The 24,094-nt window shown below is 44.5% G+C and overlaps 1 protein-coding gene across 8 annotated transcripts in view; it reads right to left on the bottom strand.

Moving 5' to 3' along the window:
• The window catches only part of mark4a (MAP/microtubule affinity-regulating kinase 4a), a 38,212-nt gene extending 14,367 nt beyond the window's left edge, over positions 1-23,845 (bottom strand). For 4 of the 8 annotated variants that reach the window (XM_045224195.1, XM_045224197.1, XM_045224199.1 and 1 more), the window contains exons 1-13: positions 22,791-23,578; positions 16,656-16,853; positions 15,721-15,774; positions 13,833-13,881; positions 11,125-11,190; positions 10,450-10,520; positions 10,184-10,240; positions 8,057-8,293; positions 7,558-7,677; positions 4,973-5,072; positions 4,596-4,705; positions 4,120-4,309; positions 3,217-3,443 (exon numbers count right to left, since the gene is read on the bottom strand). In XM_045224195.1, coding sequence (XP_045080130.1) covers positions 3,217-3,443; positions 4,120-4,309; positions 4,596-4,705; positions 4,973-5,072; positions 7,558-7,677; positions 8,057-8,293; positions 10,184-10,240; positions 10,450-10,520; positions 11,125-11,190; positions 13,833-13,881; positions 15,721-15,774; positions 16,656-16,853; positions 22,791-22,841 — 1,530 coding nt within the window. In that variant the 5' untranslated portion in view covers positions 22,842-23,578. Of the gene's footprint in view, positions 1-3,216; positions 3,444-4,119; positions 4,310-4,595; positions 4,706-4,972; positions 5,073-7,557; positions 7,678-8,056; positions 8,294-10,183; positions 10,241-10,449; positions 10,521-11,124; positions 11,191-13,832; positions 13,882-14,328; positions 14,582-15,720; positions 15,775-16,655; positions 16,854-22,790; positions 23,579-23,671 lie in introns of those variants that run through there. The other 4 variants (XM_045224196.1, XM_045224201.1, XM_045224198.1 and 1 more) reach the window with 3 other exon arrangements.
• Between the last annotated feature and the right edge of the window lie 249 nt (positions 23,846-24,094).

Genomic DNA, 24,094 nt, shown 5'->3' with positions numbered 1-24,094 from the left:
GACAGAGGCTATATGGCGGGTGAGCGATCATGATCTGAGGAGGGGGGATGTAATAATGTCACATTTAATAGTTAAAATCCAATGCATTCTGATTGGGCACCTAGCCATGCAATTTAATAAGGTACCACCTTCATTAGCTTGTTTAGGAAGCACATTGGATCCCACCAGGGTGGGGTCAAATTGACCCGTTTTTTTTCACAGAGAGGGAAAAAAAGTTGTTCACTTTTGCAGACAGCTACAGCTAATAATAGGATAGCTTGTATATACTAGCTTCGTTAAGTTTTGGTAGCAGTGAGCTGAATAATTATAGCTGGCTAATCAGCATGGATATCCGAAAATGTCTGGGCACTGCCATGAGCAAAACACTGAGGACCACCATGTCGAGAGCGATGCCTAGCTCATTGAGCAACCTGCTGGCCCGACCACCGAGGTTGAGGAGCCTAGCATCAAATGTAATATCCGCCCATCCCCTATGCTGCCTGCTGACCAACAAGATGGAGAAGAGCCAGGGCCTAGCACCAACAGCACGAGGTTAACATCACAACAAGCACCTGCACCTCCGTTACTCCAACAAATAGCACCTGACGACCTGTTGGATTTAACCAAAACTGAACCAGTGGAAGCAGAGTGTATTGTGGTTTGCAAAGTGCATTTTTGCTAAGTGAAATCACAACCACAGCCAGCAACAACAAATGGACCCCACTCAGTGTTCTTCAAAGATATGGCGGGCCTTTGGTCAGCAATGCCGACTGTGCACTGAAACATGGATTATTTGGGACATCTACAGCAATGTGTGAAAATTCATTCTCCACCCTGAAGAACATATTCAGTGAACACAGACGCAGCATGTTACATCAACGAAAAGCCCAGCTTGTCGAGCTTGCATTTGAGATGGACCTGACAAGTACATTTAGCCAGAAAGGAGAATGAAATCAGAAACTTCTCATGAGGTTTAACAACATGGTGGATGCTGCAACTCTTCTAAATGGTAAGCTACAACCTTTATGGCCCTGGTTGCCGTGCCAGAATTAATTAGTTTTCCCTCATGTAAGCCTACCGGTTGTTTGGCAGATTTTTTAATGTAATGTCTAGTTTAGGCCTTTGCTTTTTACTTCAATGCATCTTTTAGAGATTCTTAATATAATTGCTTGCTTTTGCGGGTGTAATTGCTATTGATATATACAGTGGGGAAAAAAAGTATTTAGTCAGCCACCAATTGTGCAAGTTCTCCCACTTAAAAAGAAAAATCACATTGTAGGATTTTTAATGAATTTATTAGCAAATTATGGTGGAAAATAAGTATTTGGTCACCTACAAACAAGCAAGATTTCTGGCTCTCACAGACCTGTAACTTCTTCTTTAAGAGGCTCCTCTGTCCTCCACTCGTTACCTGTATTAATGGCACCTGTTTGAACTTGTTATCAGTATAAAAGACACCTGTCCACAACCTCAAACAGTCACACTCCAAACTCCACTATGGCCAAGACCAAAGACCTGTCAAAGGACACCAGAAACAAAATTGTAGACCTGCACCAGGCTGGAAAGACTGAATCTGCAATAGGTAAGCAGCTTGGTTTGAAGAAATCAACTGTGGGAGCAATTTTTAGGAAATGGAAGACATACAAGACCACTGATAATCTCCCTCGATCTGGGGCTCCACGCAAGATCTCACCCTGTGGGGTCAAAATGATCACAAAAATCCCAGAACCACACAGGGGGACCTAGTGAATGACCTGCAGAGAGCTGGAACCAAAGTAACAAAGCCTACCATCAGTAACACACTACGCCGCCAGGGACTCAAATCCTGCAGTGCCAGACGTGTCCCCCTGCTTAAGCCAGTACATGTCCAGGCCCGTCTGAAGTTTGCTAGAGTGCATTTGGATGATCCAGAAGAGGATTGGGAGAATGTCATATGGTCAGATGAAACCAAAATATAACTTTTGGTAAAAACTCAACTCGTCGTGTTTGGAGGACAAAGAATGCTGAGTTGCATCCAAAGAACACCATACCTACTGTGAAGCATGGGGGTGGAAACATCATGCTTTGGGGCTGTTTTTCTGCAAAGGGACTAGGACGACTGATCCGTGTAAAGGAAAGAATGAATGGGGGCCATGTATCGTGAGATTTTGAGTGAAAACCTCCTTCCATCAGCAAGGGCATTGAAGATGAAACGTGGCTGGGTCTTTCAGCATGACAATGATCCCAAACACACCGCCCGGGCAACGAAGGAGTGGCTTCGTAAGAAGCATTTCAAGGTCCTGGAGTGGCTCTAGCCAGTCTCCAGATCTCAACCCCATAGAAAATCTTTGGAGGGAGTTGAAAGTCTGTGTTGCCCAGCGACAGCCCCAAAACACCACTGCTCTAGAGGAGATCTGCATGGAGGAATGGGTCAAAATACCAGCAACAGTGTGTGAAAACCTTGTGAAGACTTACAGAAAACATTTGACCTGTGTCATTGCCAACAAAGGGTATATAACAAAGTATTGAGAAACTTTTGTTATTGACCAAATACTTATTTTCCACCATAATTTGCAAATAAATTCATAAAAAATCCTACAATGTGATTTTCTGGATTTTTTTTCTCATTTTGTCTGTCATAGTTGACGTGTACCTATGATGAAAATTACAGGCCTCTCTCATCTTTTTAAGTGGGAGAACTTGCACAATTGGTGGCTGACTAAATACTTTTTTCCCCCACTGTATACACAACTTTGTGTTATTTGATGGGTATAGGGACAATGACCAATGTAGCCTAATTGGTTGTGCTCTGAGGTGAGCCCTGGCACAGTGCTCCTGTTGTCCTGACTGTCCACTCCGGTGGTGCTGAAATTGGCTGTGCATCTAATATTATCCTTTCATCGCGCTGACTGCAGTAGCCTTCTGTCCATAGTCCTGAATCTATGGTTACGGTGTGGCGTTATGACTTGCATAAACAAATGGTTTTGTATATGCATTTTTGTCTGTTTGACATTTGGCAATGTGAAACCGACCGGACCAAATGAAGAACTATAGCAAACAAACTTGTGTGAAAACGCCCTTACATTTTACCCTGTGGAAATGTGTCCACACAAGTCTTATAGCTAGCAGCCATTTGCTAACCTAGAGTATGTCCAAAATGGCACCCTTTTTCCTGTGTAGTAATAAACTACTTATGGAATAAGGTGCCATTTCAAATGCAGCCCTATAAACCCCCGCTACCCAACCCACCCGTCCTACCTCACTGTTCCTCACCGTGGTGGCAGTCATCTCCTTTCGGCGGTCGGGGATCTCTGACTTGTTGGGGTTATTGGCGCTGCTGACCATGGGACTGGAGGGTGGCAGCGAGCGGCTGCCCATCACGCTGCAGCTGGCCTTACGCGGGGGCATGCGCCCCTCCCGCAGCTCCCGGTCGCCCGTGCTGGTGGGGCTCCGCTTGGGGTGCATGACCGGCATGGAGGGCCCGCCTGAGGGGGGAACACACATGTTAACACCGGAGCGACCACTCTGCCACTTCTCACAATGGTGCTAGATTAGTAAAGTTAGATCAAAGCTGAATATGATGTCTTTCAAGATCACATAATGATGAATTGGTATTCTACATAACATAACCAAATATAATAACATAGTATAACATTACTGTTACACCAAAAACACCACCTAATTTCTTATGAGATTTTAGGATGTTAGCTGAATAGTAAATAAAAAAATTGAATGTGGCCAAAACTCAACAGCGTGCCACTAGACAGAATGTGCTTTGACTGAAACAAAATACAGGAAGGCTATATAGTTTGCTAACACCATCTGCTCTAATTGGCTCAGGGTAATTCAAGAAGAACTAAATGCATATTCCCATGAAACTGATTGAGATCAAATGATTGGCATAAAGATGCAATTTGGACGTTTCACCGTAAAACATGAAGAATTATCATTCACAGTTGACAGTGATGATTGTCTATTTTGAAATTAGGTATGCCTAACTTGGTGTTTGAGGGTATTAAAAATATAACATTTTCTTTTGACAATATGGGGGGGGCGGGTTATGAGACGGTGAGGGAAGGTACATTACAGTAGAATCTACAGTAGAAAGTAAACAAGAGGGTACAGTAGAAGGTGCAGCAGAATGCACAGTAGAACACTCACAGAAGTCACTGTGCCGCCGCTGCCTGTGATAGGTGGAGGCGCTGCGCTGGGTCTTGCTGTGCGAGGAGGAGGAAGATGAGGAAGAGGAGCCTGCAGTGGCCGAGGAGTGTTTGTTGGTCCCGTTGGTGATGGGGCTGGGCCGGACCCGTGCCAGGGACAGGGTACTGGCCGAACGAGACTCGCCGCCTTCCTGTTACCAAGACAACCACAGCACAGGTGTTAACCAGCTGCATGGACTAAATGTGGAGCCACCAAGAGCACAATTTCTTTCTGTGTACGTATATGTTGTTTTACATTCACATAATACGCCTACATAAATATCTATTGTTTGCCTACATAATTCTTCATCAAATAAGCCATTTTAGTATGTCCTAAATCCAGTATACATACTGATTACTAGGGCTGCAGTGTATTTCTGTGTAATAGCGCATTGATATCTTGTGCTGCCCTCTGGTGACCAGGCTCAGACTGCTCACCTCATTCTTGAGGCCCAGCAGTAGGTAGGTAGCGGTGACCTCGTTGTACTTCTGGTTGAGCAGAGCGTCCTTGATCTCCTCGGGAGTGAAGCCCATCCCCACCATCACCTCTGAGGACCACAAATAAGGGGAGATGGGGAAAAAGAAGGTGGCCATTTTGGAAATAATTTTAAGCTAAAGTTCATTTTAAGCTAACGTTTCATGAACAGATATTAACTGAAAGGATACTGTATCTGAAATGTGTTTCATGATAATGTCAAAAGGCATGAAGTGACCTGGCTAAAGAAGCCACGAGAGCCAAAATGGAAGAGTAACACATTGCCCTTAGAGCCAACATGGTGGATAGCAACCCAGTGGCCTGCACATAGCTGGCTCACCTATGCGAGCGGCATCACTGTAGTCCTCAACAGGCTCTATATGGGGCTTCAAGGAATCCTCATCATACCCTGCGTTTATCCACTTGTCCTTCATGACTTGCTGTGGAGATCACAACAAGATTCCATGTTAGAGAGTAGCTAAAGTTGGAAATCCTGTGTGTGTGTGTGTGTGTTGGGGTTCTGGGGATGTAGGTGATATTCCTGTTATGGTGGTTTGTAGGGCCGGTGGCGATACCAGTATTGCAATACTCATTAGTATCGTGGCAAGGAAACAAAACACAAAGCGGATTTAACTTTAGGAAAACCACCCTAATGTTGGAAACAAACATCATTATGTTGTCATCCCGAGTCACATGTATTTATTTTCCAAGCTATAGCACACAATATTTTATATACAGCTGGTTTTTAAAAAGGACCAAAGAGATTGGTCTGCTTTGTGTAAAAAATGTTGCCATGGGAGAAAAAAAATGCGATATTGGTATGGTCCCGGCCCTAGTGGTTGGGGCTTTATTACATGTTGGGGTATTAGTGTGTGACACTAATAGCAATGTACACTGCTGTTACAGTGAGGGAAAAAAGTATTTGATCCCCTGCTGATTTTGTACGTTTGCCCACTGACAAAGACATGATCAGTCTATAATTTTAATGGTAGGTTTATTTGAACAGTGAGAGACAGAATAACAACAAAAAAATCCAGAAAAACGCATGTCAAAATTTTATAAATTGATTTGCATTTTAATGAGGGAAATACGTATTTGACCCCCTCTCAATCAGAAAGATTTCTGGCTCCCAGGTGTCTTTTATACAGGTAACGAGCTGAGATTAGGAGCACACTCTTAAAGGGAGTGCTCCTAATCTCAGCTTGTTACCTGTATAAAAGACACCTGTCCACAGAAGCAATCAATCAATCAGATTCCAAACTCTCCACCATGGCCAAGACCAAAGAGCTCTCCAAGGATGTCAGGGACAAATTTATTTGCATTTTAATGAGGGAAATAAGTATTTGACCCCTCTGCAAAACATGATTTAGTACTTGGTGGCAAAACCCTTGTTGGCAATTACAGAGGTCAGACGTTTTTGTAGTTGGCCACCAGGTTTGCACACATCTCAGGAGGGATTTTGTCCCACTCCTCTTTGCCGATCTTCTCCAAGTCATTAAGGTTTCGAGCCTGACGTTTGGCAACTCGAACCTTCAGCTCCCTCCACAGATTTACTATGGGATTATGGTCTGGAGACTAGCTAGGCCACTCCAGGACCTTAATGTGCTTCTTCTTGAGCCACTCCTTTGTTGCCTTGGCCGTGTGTTTTGGGTCATTGTCATGCTGGAATACCCATCCACGACCCATTTTCAATGCAGGTTCTCACCCAAGATTTGACGGTACATGGCCCCGTCCATCGTCCCTTTGATGTGGTGAAGTTGTCCTGTCCCCTTAGCAGAAAAATACCCCCAAAGCATAATGTTTCCACCTCCATGTTTGACAGTGGGGATGGTGTTCTTAGGGTCATAGGCAGCATTCCTCCTCCTCCAAACACGGCGAGTTGAGTTGATGCCTAAGAGCTCAATTTTGGTCACATCTGACCACAACACTTTCACCCAGTTCTCCTCTGAATCATTCAGATGTTCATTGGCAAACTTCAGACGGGCCTGTATATGTGCTTTCTTGAGCAGGAGGACCTTGCGGGCGCTGCAGGATTTCAGTCCTTCACGGCGTAGTGTGTTACCAATTGTTTTCTTGGTGACTATGGTCCCAGCTGCCTTGAGATCATTGACAAGATCCTCCTGTGTAGTTCTGGGCTGATTCCTCACCGTTCTCATGATCATTGCAACTCCACGAGGTGAGATCTTGCATGGAGCCCCAGGCCGAGGGAGATTGAGAGTGTTTTGTGTTTCTTCCATTTGCGAATAATCGCACCAACTGTTGTCACCTTCTCACCAAGCTGCTTGGCGATGGTCTTGTAGCCCATTCCAGCCTTGTGTAGGTCTACAATGTTGTCCCTGACATCCTTGGAGAGCTCTTTGGTCTTGGCCATGGTGGAGAGTTTGGAATCTGATTGATTGATTGCTTCTGTGGACAGGTGTCTTTTATACAGGTAACAAACTGAGATTAGGAGCACTCCCTTTAAGAGTGTGTTCCTAATCTCAGCTCGTTACCTGTATAAAAGACACCTGGGAGCCAGAAATCTTTCTGATTGCGAGGGGGTCAAATACGTATTTCCCTCATTAAAATGCAAATCAATTTATAACATTTTTGACATGCGTTTTTCTGGATGTTTTTGTTGTTATTCTGTCACTCACTGTTCAAATAAACCTACCATTAAAATTATAGACTGATCATTTCTTTGTCAGTGGGCAAACGTACAAAATCAGCAGGGGATCAAATACTTGTTTCTCTCACTGTATACACTTTTTACACTACAGAGCCAAACCGAACCAAGCCAAGCCGTGCTGTACTGGGCTGGCATAGTTACACATCCACATCCACATCCACCATTGCTGAAACTATGCAAGAAAGGACAATGTGAAAAGAAAATATCGAAGCCAGTCCTATAGTGTGAATCAGGCATGGGTGGTTGGTCCTCCTCACATCTAGGGTGCAGCGCTTGGTGGGATTGAGCACCAGGAACCGGCGTAGGATCCCCTCGCAGTCGGTGGACATGTAGAAGGGCACACGATACTTCCCCCTCAGGACGCGCTCACGCAGCTCCTGTGGGCAGTGATAAACACACACATACACACACGTTTTTAAGCACACACCGAAAACACACACCAAACGCGGATTGTCAACCACAGACCGAAAACACATGAAAACATAAATAGTCAAAACACACATCAAACAACAGGCCAACCCAGACACACACCAACACAGTACAGTAGAAATAAGACATCCATTGTACACGCAATGCACTCTGCACTCATTACAACACTATATCCTATGAAGCATGCGGATTAGCAGCCACACAGCCACACACTCCGATGGGCAGGAGCTGCTGACCAGTGTGTACAGTATGACTCCCAGGCTACAGATGTCCACCTCTAACCCCCCCACAACGCCTCACTGCCCCACCTCCCCCACACACACACACCTTGAGGTTCTGCCCATCGAAGGGCAGCGACCCTGACACCAGCGTGTATAGTATGACTCCCAGACTCCAGACGTCCACCTCAGGCCCGTCGTACTTCTTCCCCTGGAAAAGTTCCGGGGCAGCGTAGGGTGGGGAGCCACAGAACGTGTCCAGCTTGTTGCCCAGCATGAACTCATTACTGAAGCCGAAGTCGGCAATCTTGATATTGGCGTTGGCATCCAGCAGGAGGTTCTCGGCCTGGAGGGAAGAGCGGGAGGAGAGAGAGTAGGGGGAGAGAAGGAGGGAGGAGGAAGGGGTGGAGGGATGCATGGAGCAGAGGGATGGAGGGATGGAGGGGGAGGGGGAGGGATGGAGGGGGAGGGAGAGGGATGGAGGGGGAGGAATGGAGGTATGGAGGGGGAGGGATGGAGGGGGAGGTGGAGAGGGAGGGCAGTCATCCAGGATTTCTATAGATACAGTAGTCCGGAAATACTGGGAGAAGAAGTGACTCACACTCCGTCTGTCTGTGCTTATGTTCAGGGACGTAATATCCAATAACAATCAGAAGACTATCTCCTCTATCTATATCTATTTCCTCTATCCATTCCACATCTATAAATACATGTACTGTTCATCCATAAATGTTCACATCTATAAAATAGGAGGATGACTGACTGCACGGTCACAATGTTTATGTTTAGGATTATAATGACAATTACAAATAATGTACAATGAACAAAAATATAAATGCAACATGTAATGTGTTGGTCCCATGTTTCATGAGCTGAAATAAAAAATCCCAGAAATGTTCCATACACACTAAAAGCTTATTTCTCTAAAATGTTGTGCACAAATTTGTTTACATCCCTTTTAGTGAGCGTTTCTTATTTGCCAAGATTTGCCTGACAGGTGTGGCATATAAAAAAGCTGATTAAACAGCATGATCATTACACAGGTGCACCTTGTGCTGGGGACAATAAAGGGCCACTTTAAAATGTGCAGTTTTGTCACACAACACACTGCCACAGATGTCTCAAGTTTTGAGGGAGTGTGCAGTTGGCATGCTGACTGCAGGAATGTCCACCAGAGCTGTTGCCAGATAATCAAATGTTCATTTCTCTACCATAAGATGCCTCCAACGCTGTTTTAGAGATTTTGGCAATATGTCCAACTGTGTGTGTAACCACGCTAGCCCAGGACCTCCACATCCGACTTCTTCACCTGTGGGATCGTCTGAGACCAGCCACCCGGACAGCTGATGAAACTGTGGGTTTGCACAACCGAAGAATATCTGAACAAACTGTCAGAAACCGTCTCAGGAAAGCTCATCTGCGTGCTCGTCGTCCTCACCAGGGTCTTGACCTGACTGTAGTTCGGCGTTGTAACCAACTTCAGTGGGAAAATGTTCACCTTCCATGTCCACTGGCACGCTGGAGAACTGTACTATTCACGGATTAATCCCGGTTTCAACTGTACAGGGCAGATGGCAGACAGCGTGTAAATCAACATTGTGAACAGAGTGCCCCATGGTGGCAGTGGGGTTATGGTATGGGCAGGCATAAGCTACAGATAACTAACACAATTGCATTTTATCGATGGATACCGTGACGAGATCCTGAGGCCCATTGTCGTGCCATTCATCGGCCGCCATCATGTAACCATGTTTCAGCATGATAATGCACGACCCCATGTCGCAAGGATCTGTACACAATTCCTGGAAGCTGAACATGTCCCAGTTCTTCCATGGTCTGCATACTCACCAGATATGTCACCCATTGAGCATGTTTGGGATGCTCTGGATCGACGTGTACGACAGCATGTTCCAGTTCCCGCGAATATCCAGCAAATTTGCACAGCCATTGAAGAGGAGTAGGACAACATTCCACAGGCCACAATCAACAGCCTGATCAACTCTATGCGCTGCATGAGGCAAATGGCGGTCACACCAGATAGTAACTGGTTTTCTGATTCACGCCAACAGATGCATATCTGTATTCCCAAATCATGTGAAATCCATAGATTAGGGCCTAATTAATTTATTTCAATTGACTGATTTCCTTATATGAACTGTAACTCAGTAAAATCTTTGAAATTGTTGCATGTTGCGTTTATATTTTTGTTAAGTGTATATTCAATCAGCATTCTCACCTTCAAGTCTCGGTGGACAATGTTCTTCATGTGGCAGTAGTGGACAGCAGACACGATCTAGAGGGCAGAGAGACAGGTAATCAGACAGACAGACAAACAGACACACAAACATACAGACAGGCAGATAGACAGACAGACAGACACACACAGACAGACAGGTTAGCAGGCAGCAAGCCAACCAGCAAGCCAGACCGAAAAGACAGACAGACAGCCAGAGAGACAGACAGACAAACAAACAGGTGTGCGAGGCACCGTGGTCGTCATACCTGTCGAAATTTGGCTCTGGCTTCAATCTCCTTCATTCTACCATGAGATACGAGGTAGTCAAACACTTCACCTTAAAAAAAAGAGAGTGGTCAACATGATGATGAGGGAAATATTGTATGTGACAAAATATGTTTCAATGCATCATACTGTACACTCAATCTTCCTTAAACCCTTTCCTGGTTCCATAATGTACTCATATTGTGCTCGTAGAATCTGCAGTATTTTCAACCATCATTAACAGTTATTTAAACTAATATGTTTCCAGTAGCTAATATCAAAGGCCTAACACTAATGTTATCATGACAGAGACTGTGGGGCTGTGGCCTGCTTCCTCCTAGATTTTATCCTAATGACATTTCAGCTGGTAGAAATATTTTCCCTGGCCACTAAACCCCCATCTTAAGCTATAAGCCTATTACCGAAATCCCCCACTACATTTACAATATAATTTCGTAGAACACCAAAGGTAAATTATGCAACATTCGGTTATGTTTACATACACATACAGTAGGAGTACGTAATGTACAAACCGTTGTATTCGGTTATGGTTTTGAGTCATCTCCATTGGTTTATTTATACTTTTCTCCCCTGTCAATCAAACACAAGCTAATCCGCCATTATGGAGACACAGTAGCTAGGACTATTGAAACAGACAGGAAGGCAGATGCACCTACCTCCACTGGCATACTCCATGATTAAGTAAAGGGTCTTATCAGTCTCAATCACCTCAAACAGCTGCACTGTAATAGGCACAAACAAAATCAGATTAAAAATAATATATAAATAAAATCCCCTATCGTAAAAATTAAATAAACACACATCTCTGTCTCTGCCTGCTAAAAACAGTGACGCCGGTCTAGTCTAATGCCATGTGTTTTCTTTTCTTTTTTATCCATGACATTTCAGCTTTAGAAAATCCCCCTCCCCTCCCCTCCCCAACCCAACCCTGGGCCCTCTATCCCCGGGCCTTGCTAGCTCCTGTATGTGCTAGTAGTGTAGCCTATTCAACACATACAGTGAGAGTCCTAGACAAAAGCCTGCTGTCTGGGTGGATGAGACAGGAGTGGACCAGCCATTTAGACTACAAACACTACTGTCAGTATGCTATGCTACCTTATGCTATTCTAAGCTATGCTATACTAAGTATACACAAACAAGATGGACTAGTACATTGACTGCGGACTACAAGTAGTCAAGCCATGGCCACAACATAAATATACAGCACTGCAGTAGCCTACAGATACAGTGCAGTCGGAAAGTATTCAGACCCCTTTACTTTTTCCACATTTTGTTATGTTACAGCCTTATTCTAAAATGGATTAAATAAATATAAATCTCAGCAATCTACACACAATACCCCATAATTGTCACGCCCTGGCTCTGGGGACTCTTAAATGTTGAGCCAGGGTGTGTAGTTTCTATGTTATATTTTCTATGTTGAGTTTCTAGATCGTGTAGATCTATGTTGGCCAGGGTGGTTCCCAATCAGAGGCAGCTGTAGCTCGTTGTCTCTGATTGGGGCCCATACTTAGGCAGCCGTTTGGCACCAGTCTGTGTGGGATCTTGTTCCGTATAGGTATGTTATTAGTCTACCTTGGACTTCACGTATCGTTTGTTTGTTGTTTTGTTCGTGTTCTATTACGTTAATAAATATGTACGCTTATCACGCTGCGCCTTGGTCCGTCTCTTCTGTAAACGTCCGTGACAATAATGACAAAGCGAAAACAGGTTTTTTGAAATTTTAGAAAATGTATAACAAATATTTTATAAACAGAAATACCTTATTTACATAAGTATTCAGACCCTTTGCTATGAGACTCGAAATTGAGCTCAGGTGCATCCTGTTTTCATTGATCATCCTTGAAATGTTTCTACAACTTGATTGGAGTCCACCTGTGGTAAATTCAATTGATTGGACATGATTTGGAAAGGCATACACCTGTCTATATAAGGTCCCACAGTTGACAGTGCATGTCAGAGCAAAAACCAAGCCATGAGGTCGAAGGAATTGTCCGTAGAGCTCCGAGACAGGATTGTGTCGAGGCACAGATCTGGGGAAGGGTACCAAAAAATGTCTGCAGCATTAAAGGTCCCCAAGAACACAGTGGCCTCCATCATTCTTTAATGGAAGAAGTTTGGAACCACCAAGACTCTTCCTAGAGCTGGCCGCCCAGCCAAACTGAGCATTTGAGGGAGAAGGGCCTTGGTCAGGGAGGTGACCGAGAACCCAATGGTCACTCTGACAGAGCTCTAAAGTTCCTCTGTGGAGATGGGAGAATCTTCCAGAAGGACAACCATCTCTGCAGCACTCCACCAATCAGGCCTTTATGGTAGAGTGGCCAGACGGAAGTCACTCCTCAGTAAAAGGCACATGACAGCCCGCTTGGAGTTTGCCAAAAGGCACCTAAAGACTCTCAGACCATGAGAAACAAGATTCTCTGGTCTGATGAAACCAAGATTGAACTATTTGGCCTGAATGCCAAGCGTCACATCTGGAGGAAACCTGGCACCATCCCTACGGTGAAGCATGGTGGTGGCAGCGTTATGCTGTGGGGATGTTTTTCAGCGGCAGGGACTGGGAGACTAGTCAGGATCGAGGGAAAGATGAACAGAGCAAAGTACAGAGAGATCCTTGATGATAACCTGCTCCAGAGTGCTCAGGACCTCAGACTGGCGCGAAGGTTCACCTTCCAACAGGACAACAACCCTAAGCCCACAGCCAAGAGAACGCAGGCGTGGCTTCGGGACAAGTCTCTGAATGTCCTTGAGTGACCCAGCCAGAGCCCGGACTTGAACCCGATGTAACATCTCTGAAGAGACCTGAAAATAGCTGTGCAGCAACGCTCCCCATCCAACCTGACAGCGCTAGAGAGGATCTGCAGAGAAGAATGGGAGAAACTCCCCAAATACAGGTGTGCCAAGCTTGTAGCGTCATACCCAAGAACACTCAAGGCTGTAATCGCTGTCAAAGGTGCTTCAACAAAGTACTGAGTAAAGGGTCCATTTTTTTTTCTTTATAAATTAGCAGACATTTCTAAAAACCTGTTTTTGCTTTGTCATTATGGGGTATTGTGTGTAGATTGATGAGGGGAAAAAACAATTTAATCAACTTTAGAATAAGGCTGTAACCTAACAAAGGGGTCTGAATCCTTTCCGAAGGCACTGTAGACATAGTGTGATCATGTGAATGACACAGACACACAGCATAAACACCAGCACAAATGCATATGATGGTTCAGTACCTACTAGCACAAATCCTTGATAGAAATATAGAATAGATACAACATAGCCCGTATCAACATAAACAAACCACACACACACACACACACACACACACACACACGTACACACACACACACACACCCTTAATGCAGGCCCTTACCTATGTTTGGGTGATTTAAACCTTTCATTATCCGAACCTCTCGAAAAAGCTATGAAAGGCAGAAGGATATGTGTTAGAAGTGAATAGAATACAAATAATATATATAGAACATATTCATATGGGGTCTTCAACTGAGAGTAAATGTTACAGCAATGTGTACCATGTGTTCTTTCAACATTTTATGCATTTTCAATTCATACTGCTGTAAGGCTTACACTTACAGTATTGGGAAGAAATCAGTTCAAATGCTTTGTCATAAAGCAGGATATTTAATTTGAGCCATCCATCTGGCTCATCTGGTTCACAATACATATAAGCTCCTAGCTTTGGGACACAACATCAGGAGTCTGTGTATTGGTTGGACTCCCTGAGCTGTGCCTCGTTCTGGTGGTTGGTGACAGAAAATAACCATACCACAATATAGCCGGCTTCACCCCAATAAAAGTTTCAACGTTTCCTGTCAACAAAAGTATAAATCTGTAGCAACTCTACTTACCAGACGTTAAGTGAAATGTGTCCCTCGATATCAATTTTTTTTTTTTATCCTCCTATTTTTCTACTGTGTAAACAGCGGTAGTCTCGCGTGAAGTGCGTGGTCTAATGGCAGCCCGCTGTCTAACTCGGCAGGAATATGGTGGGGTTCAAATCACTCGCTTTTCTATCCACTATCCTCCCCCTCTTTCTATATGTCTCTCTCTCCCTCCGTTTCCTCCTTCATTCTATCCTTTATTTTCTCAGTCTAAAGACTCTTGCGATGCCCAACGTCACTGTTGCCATAGCGACCCAGGTATTAAGACTAGGCCCTTCCCCGCTTCTCCAGCTGTGCCAGTGGGAATTTTGGGATACGATGTGTTTTGCCGTCGTCATCCTGAAATCCCAGAATTCCACAGACCAAACATGCCCCAGGCCATTCGCTATCTGACCTACTGTCACTGATATACCATTAATACAGTATATAGGGTACATTTACAGACAGATGCATTTGATTGTCAGTGTTATACCCATTTTATGAGATAAGGCTTATTAGTGCAAGTACTTAAATTGACACAGTTCTGACCACCTCTAGATAGCATTAACACTACCTAACGCTTCGCTCTCTCACCCCCCTCTCTCCTCTGTCTCTTTACCTCCCCCAACTCTCTCTTTCCCTCCCTTCTTTCTGCGTAACAGACCAGATTATGTTAATATGGCCTCTTTCATGTCTTCTGTATTGAGGATTTTCTCTAGCCACGGGCATGTAAAGCAGCCTGCTATCAACGGCAATTGTAGAGCGTTCTCTCGTCGCTAGCCAATCCCAGCCCGCTCTCGTCAATCTAGGCCAAATCTGATAGATAGTAGGTGTAGTCTCCGACAATGGCCCAATCGCATTGTTTGGTCTCAAGCAGCCGCCCAATCAGTCTCCTCTCTTGCACCGCTGCCCAATCGGAGATAAGTGAGAGAATTGCGGTGGATTTATCAAGGAAGGGCATAGGCATATGATCACAGATCCTGGTAAGACATGCCATCCAGGCAAGAACAGTGCATGTCAAGGGAAAGACAAAGTAGCCATGCATTAGAACCCACGCAGTGGCCATCTTTCTCTCTCACCACCCCCCCTTGCATCTCTCTCTCACCACCCCCCCCTTTCTCTCTCTCTCTCTCTATATCTCTCTCTCTCTCACTTTCACTCTCTCTCTCTCTCTCACTCTCCAGAGTAGCCGCGCTCCACAAAAACTCTCTCAGGTTTCCAGCTACTTCACTTTAGTCATTCAGTCATTGAATCAACTCACTTAATAAAGATGCCCCTGCCTGCTTACTCTGTGTAATGTCAATGGGAAAAGAGGGAGTTTATTAAGCATTTAAAGTCAGGTCCACCGTGACTGAGAAAACACAAATGGCCAATACTCACCTTCTGTAGGCTGGTTGGATTCAACTGAGTTTTGTCAATGATTTTTATTGCAACCTGGAGGAGACATGAGGAGAACATGAGGAGAACTTGGAGTCAGAGGAAGCGAAGAAGGACATTTTACAAAAAAGCACAACGAGAAGACAAAAACATCCCAGTAGAAATACTAGTGGTCACTAAGGCCAAAGCTAATGGGGATCCATCTTAATAAAAGAACAACCACAACTACAGATCCCCCTCCCATCCACTTCCTACCCCCACCACTCACTCTACTCCTATCCATGACCAAGTCTCACCTCTCTGCCCTATATCCCAAGTCCCCCCCAATCACTACAACAACCCAATCCCAAGACCAGGATTCCCCAACTGATGGCCCGTGGGCCGAATTTGGCCCGCAGGTGGTTTTATTCCCCCCTCCCCCCTCTCTCTCTCTCTCTCTCGCTCTGCCTCTCTCCACCTCCCCGCTTCTTTCTGTCTCCGTCTCTCTCTTTCTCCGCCTCTCTCATTTGCTCTCTCCACGCTTCTATCTCTCTCTCTCTCCGCGCCGCTCTTTCTCTCTCCCTGCCTCTCTCTCTCTAATTGTTGGACATAAAAGACTGTAAAAACACCAAAAATCAGCTCCAAGTGATTTTAATTCTGGAAATCTGTTCCCAAGTATTCCCACGCATAATAGAGAGACACGTGATCGTATACAAATGTAAACAAGGTTTGAAATGATTATGTTTTAGTCAAATATTATATCTGTTTTGGTATAAATATGGTGAAGCTTCCGGCTATGCTGGGTCTAGGGGTCGATTTGAGATTGGGCCCCATGCATCCATCCAACCCACTACCATATAAATATACACTATTTCATTCTATTTCTATGGCCACTACCCTTCCTTTGCATCATGTACCTTACCCAACAACCCCCCACCCTCCCCGTGCCCCAGCCTCACCTCCTTGCCCGTCAGGATGTGGCGGGCCAGCTTGACCTTGGCGAAGTTGCCCTTGCCGATGGTCTTGAGCAGGCGGTAGTTGCCGATGTGCGGAGTCTCGTCAGAGCAGGAGGCAATGGAGTTCCTGCAGCGGGCGCCCAGCGAGCGGCTGGACAGGCTGGTGCCCTTGTCTGAGCGGCTAGCAGCTAGGGACACATGCTGGGGGGAGAGTAGTGAGGGGAAAGGGGGGGTCACAACCAGCACCCTCATGACAACGACCACGCAAAGCCTGGGAACTCCAAGACCCTTTTCACACTATTCTGCCGACCCGAAACATACACTGAACAAAAAATATAAACGCAACATATAAAGTGTTGGTCCCCTGTTTCATGAGCTGAATTTTTTTTTTTTCGCATACATTTTCTATATTCACAAAAAGCTTATTTCTCACATATTTTGTGCACAAATTTGTTTACATCCCTGTTAGTGAGCATTTCTCTTTTGCCAAGATAATCCATCCACCTGACAGGTGTGGCATATCAAGAAGCTTATTAAACAGCATGATCATTACACAGGTGCACCTTGTGCTGGGGACAATAAAAGGCCACTTTAAAATGTGCAGTTTTGCCACACAACACAATGCCACAGATGTCTCAAGTCTTGAGGGAGCATGCAATTGGCATGCTGACTGCAGGAATGTCCACCAGAGCTGTTGCCAGATAATTGAATGTTAATTTCTCTACCATAAGCTGCCTCCAACGTCGTTTTAGAGAATTCTAACCGGCCTCACAAACGCAGAGCACGTGTAACCACGCCAGCCCAGGACCTTCACAAACTCATTCTGATTGGCTGGGCCTAGCTCCCCAGTGGGTTGTCCTGGCTGCCAAGTGGGTGGGCCTATTTCCTCCCAGGCCCACCCATGGCTGCACCCCTGCCCAGTCATGCGAGATCCATAGATTAGAGCCTAATGAATTTATTTCAATTGACTGATTTCCTTATATGAACTGTAACTCAGTAAAATCTTTGAAATTATTGCATGTTGCGTTTATATTTTTTGGTTCAGTATACTTAGATGGCACTGATATTTTCTTTTCACATTGCTTTCTCCAGTACGCTTCCAGCAACTATGTTGGATGCGTAACCAGGCCAGCCAAGTGCAGCTCAGCTCAGTGGGGTGAAAAGGGTACAAGGCCAACTGAGAGACCAATAGCCCTTTTACACTACTGTGCCAACAGCTGACCTGAACCACACTACTGTGCTGGCTCGGATGGAAGGAATTGTATTTTCACATGGCCCCTTCTAGCACGGTTTCAGCAACTATGGTGGATGTGTAACCAAGCCAGTACAGTTTGGCTCGGCTCAGCTCGGCATGGTAGTGTTTAAGGTACTACTCTACTGGACTGGACATATAGCACGGTGGCTCTGGCTCTCCAATAGGACAGGGTAATACTGAGAGTGAATAGATCTAAGTAAGATAACAATGTTACATCAGTGTTTTCCCTAGATCCATTTGGCCTGAAAGCAACACCCAGGACTGCTGGTACACCATAGTTCTACACTGAAATTATATTCTAAGTTGGTATATTATCTTTGATTTGGACATCATCATGCCTGGGCTACATTCAACAGGGCACAATGTTGTGGAACGTTTAGATAGAAACATATAATGTAGAACAGACATGTCTCTCTACACACATGTAGACTAAGGAACCATGTTCTATTCATGATATTTCTATTTGTGACGCTCCACACTGTAAAAAGTACCCAATTGTCATACTTGAGTAAAAGTAAAAGGTACCTTAATAGAAAATGACTTAAGTGAATGTCACCCAGTAAAATACTACTTGAGTAAAAGTCTAAAAGTATCTGGTTCTAAATGTACGTAAGTACAGTGGTGGAAAAGTAGTCAACTGTCATACTTGAGTAAAAGTAAAAAGTACAAGTAAATGCAATATATCAAATTCCTTATATTAAGCAAACCAGATGGCACCATTTTCATGTTTTTTTTTAATTTACGGACAGACAGGGGCACACTCAGACATAATTTACAAACTGAGTAGTTGTGTTTAGTGAGTCCGCCAGATCAGAGGCAGTAGGAATGACAACTCGTTATATTTATAAGTGCGTGAATTGTACCATATTGCTGTCCTGCCTGAGCATTCGAAATGTAACTTTTGGGTGTCAGGGAAAATGTATGGAGTAAAAAGTACATATTTTCTTTAGGAATGTAGTGAAGTAAAAGTAGTCAAAATATAAATAGTAAAGTACAGATATCCCCAAAAACGACTTAAGTAGTACTTTAAAGTATTTTTACTTAAGTACTTTACACCACTGGTGACTAGTCACATGATGTCCGTGTAAAATACTTAGTCAGGGGCCAAGATGACCGATGTCATTTCTAGCACTACAAATACTGAGCTAGTGTACCTCAAACCTGGGTTCAAATACTATTTGAAATCTTTCAAATATTTTGAGTGTTTGCTTTAGACTGCCTGGAGTGCAATTTGGGCATGATTTGCAATTTTGGGAGTTTTCTATCAGTTCCATTGCAAGAGGCAAGCTCAATCAAACACAGCTAAAGTATTTGAAATGATTTCAAATAGAATCTGAACCCAGGTGTGGTATGCATCACATGCTAGTAAGTGCTCGATTCCAGAACCCAACAGCTTTAGTACTAGGTGCTGTGAAGATCCAGTCCAAAGCTTGAGTCATGGCTAATTTTCAGTCATCCAGGCAGGCAGCAGAGCATAAGAAAAAGAACACCAATATGTTTTTTACAGGAACAAAGATAAATGTACAGCTCCTTGTCATGTGATCAAAAGGAAACAGGGCCCCAAAAAACGAGAGAATGAGATGCCAGTAGGAGAGAGAGAGAAAATACAGAGAGAAACAGAGAGAGAGAGGCGGAGAGAGAGAGAGACGGAAAGAGAGAGAGAGAGAGAGAAGCGCAGAGAGAAAGAGGCGGAGAGAGAGAGCGGAGCGAGAGAGAGGCAGCGAGACAGAGAGGCGGAGAGAGAGAGCGACGCTGAGAGAGAGCAGCGTGGAGAGAGAGAGAGAAGCACGGAGATAGAGAGAGAGAGATGCGGAGAGAGAGAGATGCGGAGAGAGAGAGAGGCGGAGAGAGAGAGAGAGGCAGAGAGAGAGCGAGCGAGAGAGAGAGCAGATGCAGGCACAGTGGTCCCTGGCCAGTCTCGAGGCCTGAGGCTTAACACTTCCATCCCCTCAGCATGTCCTCCTGCTTTCTGCCTGAATGGCAACCTATTCCCTTTAAAATGAACTACTTTTGAATAGGGCCCATCTGGTCAAAAGTAGTACACTAAATAGGGAAGAGGCCCATGGGGCTCTGGTCCAAAGTAGTGCACTATATAGGGAATAGGGTGTCATTTGGGATGCAGTAGTACACTAAATAGGGAAGAGGCCCATGGGGCTCTGGTCCAAAGTAGTGCACTATATAGGGAATAGGGTGTCATTTGGGATGCACATTTGCAATAAAGACATGGTCTCCACATAAATATTTGCTTCATCAAACAGCTCCTTGATAAACACACATGTCAGCAGAGAAATTACCATTTATGGAATCACATCTAAAGAGGAACCCCCATAAACAAGTGCATAGTAGGTTAACATTTACATTTTAGTCATTTAGCAGACACTCTTATCCAGAGCGACTTACAGTTAGTGAGTGCATACATTATATTTTTCATACTGGCCCCCCCGTGGGAATCGAACCCACAACCCTGGCGTTGCAAACGCCATGCTCTACCAACTGAGCTACATCCCTGCCGGCCATTCCCTCCCCTACCCTGGGCCAATTGTGCGCCGCCCCATGGGTCTCCCGGTCACGGCCGGCTACGACAGAGCCTGGATTTGAACCAGGATCTCTAGTGGCCCAGCTAGCACTGCGATGCAGTGCCTTAGACCACTGCGCCACTCAGGAGACTTGTAAGCAAATTAGATAGGCCTACAGTGCATTTGGAAAGTATTCAGACCCCTTCCCTTTTTCCACATTTTGTTACGTTACAGACTTATTCTAAAATTGATTAAATTATTTATTTTCCTCATCAATACCCCCTAATTACAAAGCGAAAACAGGTGTTTTGAAATGTTATCAAACTAAAAAACAGAAATACCTTAATTACATAACTATTTAGACCCTTTGCTATGAGACTCGAAATTAAGCTCAGGTGCATCCTGTTTCCATTGATCATCCTCTACAACTTGATTGGAGTCCACCTGTGGTAAATTCAATTGATTGGACATGATTTGGAAATGCACACACCTGTCTATGTAAGGTCCCACAGTTGACACTGCATGTCAGAGCAAAAACCAAGCCATGAGGTCGAAAGAATTGTCCGTAGAGCTCTGAGACAGGATTGTGTCGAGGCACAGATCTGGGGAAGGGTACCAAAACATTTCTGCAGCATTGAAGGTCTTCAAGAACACAGTCGCCTCCATCATTCTTAAATGGAAGAAGTTTGGAACCACCAATACACTTCCTAGAGCAAGAACCCAATGGTCACTCTGACAGAGCTCCAGAGTTCCTCTGTGGAGATGGGAGAACCTTCCAGAAGGACAACCATCTCTGCAGCACTCCACCAATCAGGCCTTTATGGTAGAGTTGTCAGACGGAAGCCACTCCTCAGTAAAAGGCACATGACAGCCCGCTTGGAGTTTGCCAAAAGGCACCTAAAGGACTCTCAAACCATGAGAAACAAGATTCTCTGGTCTGATGAAACCAAGATTGAACTCTGTGGCCTGAATGCCAAGCGTCACGTCTGGAGGAAACCTGGCACCATCCCTACAGTGAAGCATGGTGGTGGCAGCGTCATACTGTGAGGATGTTTTTCAGCGGCAGTGACTTGAAGAATAGTCATGATCGAGGGAAAGATGAACGGAGCAAAGTACAGAGATCCTTGATGATAACCTGCTCCAGAGAGCTCAGGACCTCAGACTGGGGCGAAGGTTGACCTTCCAACAGGACAACAACCCTAAGCACACAGCCAAGACAACGCAGGAGTGGCTTCGGGACAAGTCTCTGAATGTCCTTGAGTGCCCTAGCCAGAGCCCGGACTTGAACCCAATCAAACATCTCTGGAGAGACCTGAAAATAGCTGTGCAGTGACGCTCCCCATCCAACCTGACAGAGCTTGAGAGGATCTGCAGGGAAGAATTGGAGAAAGTCCCCAAATACAGGTGTGCCAAGCTTGTAGGGTCATACCCAAGAAGACTCAAGGCTGTAATCGCTGCCAAAGGTGCTTCAACAAAGTACTGAGTAAAGGGTCTTAATACTTATGTAAATGTGATATTTCCTGGTTTTTTACATTTATTTCTGCAAACATTTCTAAAAACCAGTTTTTGCTTTGTCATTATGGAGTATTGTGTGTAGATCGATGAGAAAAACTACAATTTAATCAATTATAAGAATAAGGCTGTAACAAAACAAAATGTGGAAAAAGTCAAGGGTTCTGAATACTTTCCGAATGCCCTGTACATACATTCTGTTTAATGCTAATCTCCATTGTTGCTTGTGCAGGCCCTACTGCTACTGGCTGGAGTGTCAGGCTGTAGCGGATGGCGCTGCGCTGTTTGACCTGGATAGCTCTGGATAGTCCGCTATACGCAGCAATCAATTTCATTTTGCACAACATTGTATGCAATGATCCGAAATAGTTATTTTTAAATCAATTTGACTAGGGAAATTCTCGTTTTTATTAATCTGAATGGTTGTATGCCAGTTTTAACGGCTTTTCGGCCACACAAGTGGAATACACGGACAGTATGTGACATCACTATCTATAAAGCGTTATAAATAGCTGACGGTTAGTATGAAGCTTCTGCGCATATCCACTGTCTGAGTGTTATCGTATGCGGATGGACTCATCCCGGTCTGTTCGCCTATAGCCATCAGCTCTTTCGCTGTTTAGACGTTCAAGGATACGGCCCATTTTGAGAGAACCTGCTATGCTAAATATCCATCCTCTCATAACCGGGCTCCTTTTTCAAACAACCAAAATGAATACACCATATAATATGCGCTACAAATAAATATGGCGAATGTAAGGCGCCATGTTATGACCCATAGTTCTATAATCCACATAGGATGCAGAATTTCTGCATGCACACAAATTATGGGGATAGCCTAATAATTCCACTTACATGGTCCGTGCCCCTGTCGTTCCCAGACGGTAACGCAGAACGAGAAGACATTTTCCCTGAGTTTTTCCCGAATTACTGTTTGTTTTCGCTTATAATATTTACAGGATCAGGCTCCACTGATAATATCATCTGCAGCTGCGACAACGTCCCAATCAATCTGTTCTTCTCCAACCCGCGAAACCGTGATCGAGAGGAGACTTCTGCCTGTCATTGCAGCAGCAGCCAACCGATATATGGGGTGTCCTCAAGCAAGCTGCATTTCTCTGGCAAAATTTGCTCAATTCGGTAATGTTTCACCAAAAGCAACGCAACCCCACGACTACGTCAATTATGGACTAAAACAGGGTGATGTTTGGCCAAAGCCCAATGTTTCTGTAGCGACTCTCCACCCCCTGTCTCAGTTCGGTATCCAAAACAAATATGGCTTCGGGAGGAGCGTCTCCGTTTATCATAATAAAACTGTATTATTTATCAATGCCCCATCGCTGTCCTGCATGCAACCGACGGCGATTGCATCAAATTCACGGGAAAACATAGGGTATCTTGCACGAAAAGGCCGAATCGTTCATAACCGGATAGTCCTGGCGGATGCTCCGTGAGATGCGCCAATTCTCCCGTCAGAGACGCTTACTGACACATCCACCGACCGAAAACGCACTGCTTATTTTACGAGTGTAAACTTCAGCGTAAAATAAACCTCTCCAAAACTGCAGAGGGAATAAGCGTGTTTAAACCACTGTCTTATATGCCTACTGCATCATTTATTTAGCCTATTGTTTGCTCTTGCATTTGTATCCCAACCGTTACTGCACATTACGATCGGTGATGTCCTGATTGGTTAGCTATAGACTAAGTCAGTATTTAGATAAACAAACACTCACCTCGCCACCCTCTCCAATCCATCCATCCATTTTTAAGGTATTCTCCCAACCAAAGGCATCACTCCAGACCAGGTGCACAAATTGGGATTCTTGAAGGCTAGCCTACAGATCGACTAATAGACATTGTCTACACTCTAAAAAGAAAAGGTTCCTTAAGGGGTTCTTCAAATTGAAACTGTGGGGGAACCCCTATAAGTTCTTTGAAGAACCCCTTTTAATGGATCCTCATAACCTTGTGCGGTTCATTTTTGAACTACCCCCCTCCTCTAATAATAATAATAATTAATAATATTATGCATAACAATAACACAATATTTTAGTTCTCAATGTTTTATGATTTTAGTGGCAAAGCAGAATAAAAAAAATATATATATATTAGGGAAACTCCCAGCAGAGCCCTAAGTCCAATGGGTATATCCTCTG

The sequence above is a fragment of the Coregonus clupeaformis genome, chromosome 13 (genome assembly GCF_020615455.1).
Source record: "Coregonus clupeaformis isolate EN_2021a chromosome 13, ASM2061545v1, whole genome shotgun sequence".
Lineage (NCBI taxonomy): Eukaryota > Metazoa > Chordata > Actinopteri > Salmoniformes > Salmonidae > Coregonus > Coregonus clupeaformis.
This window is presented reverse-complemented; position numbering and strand designations above follow the sequence as displayed.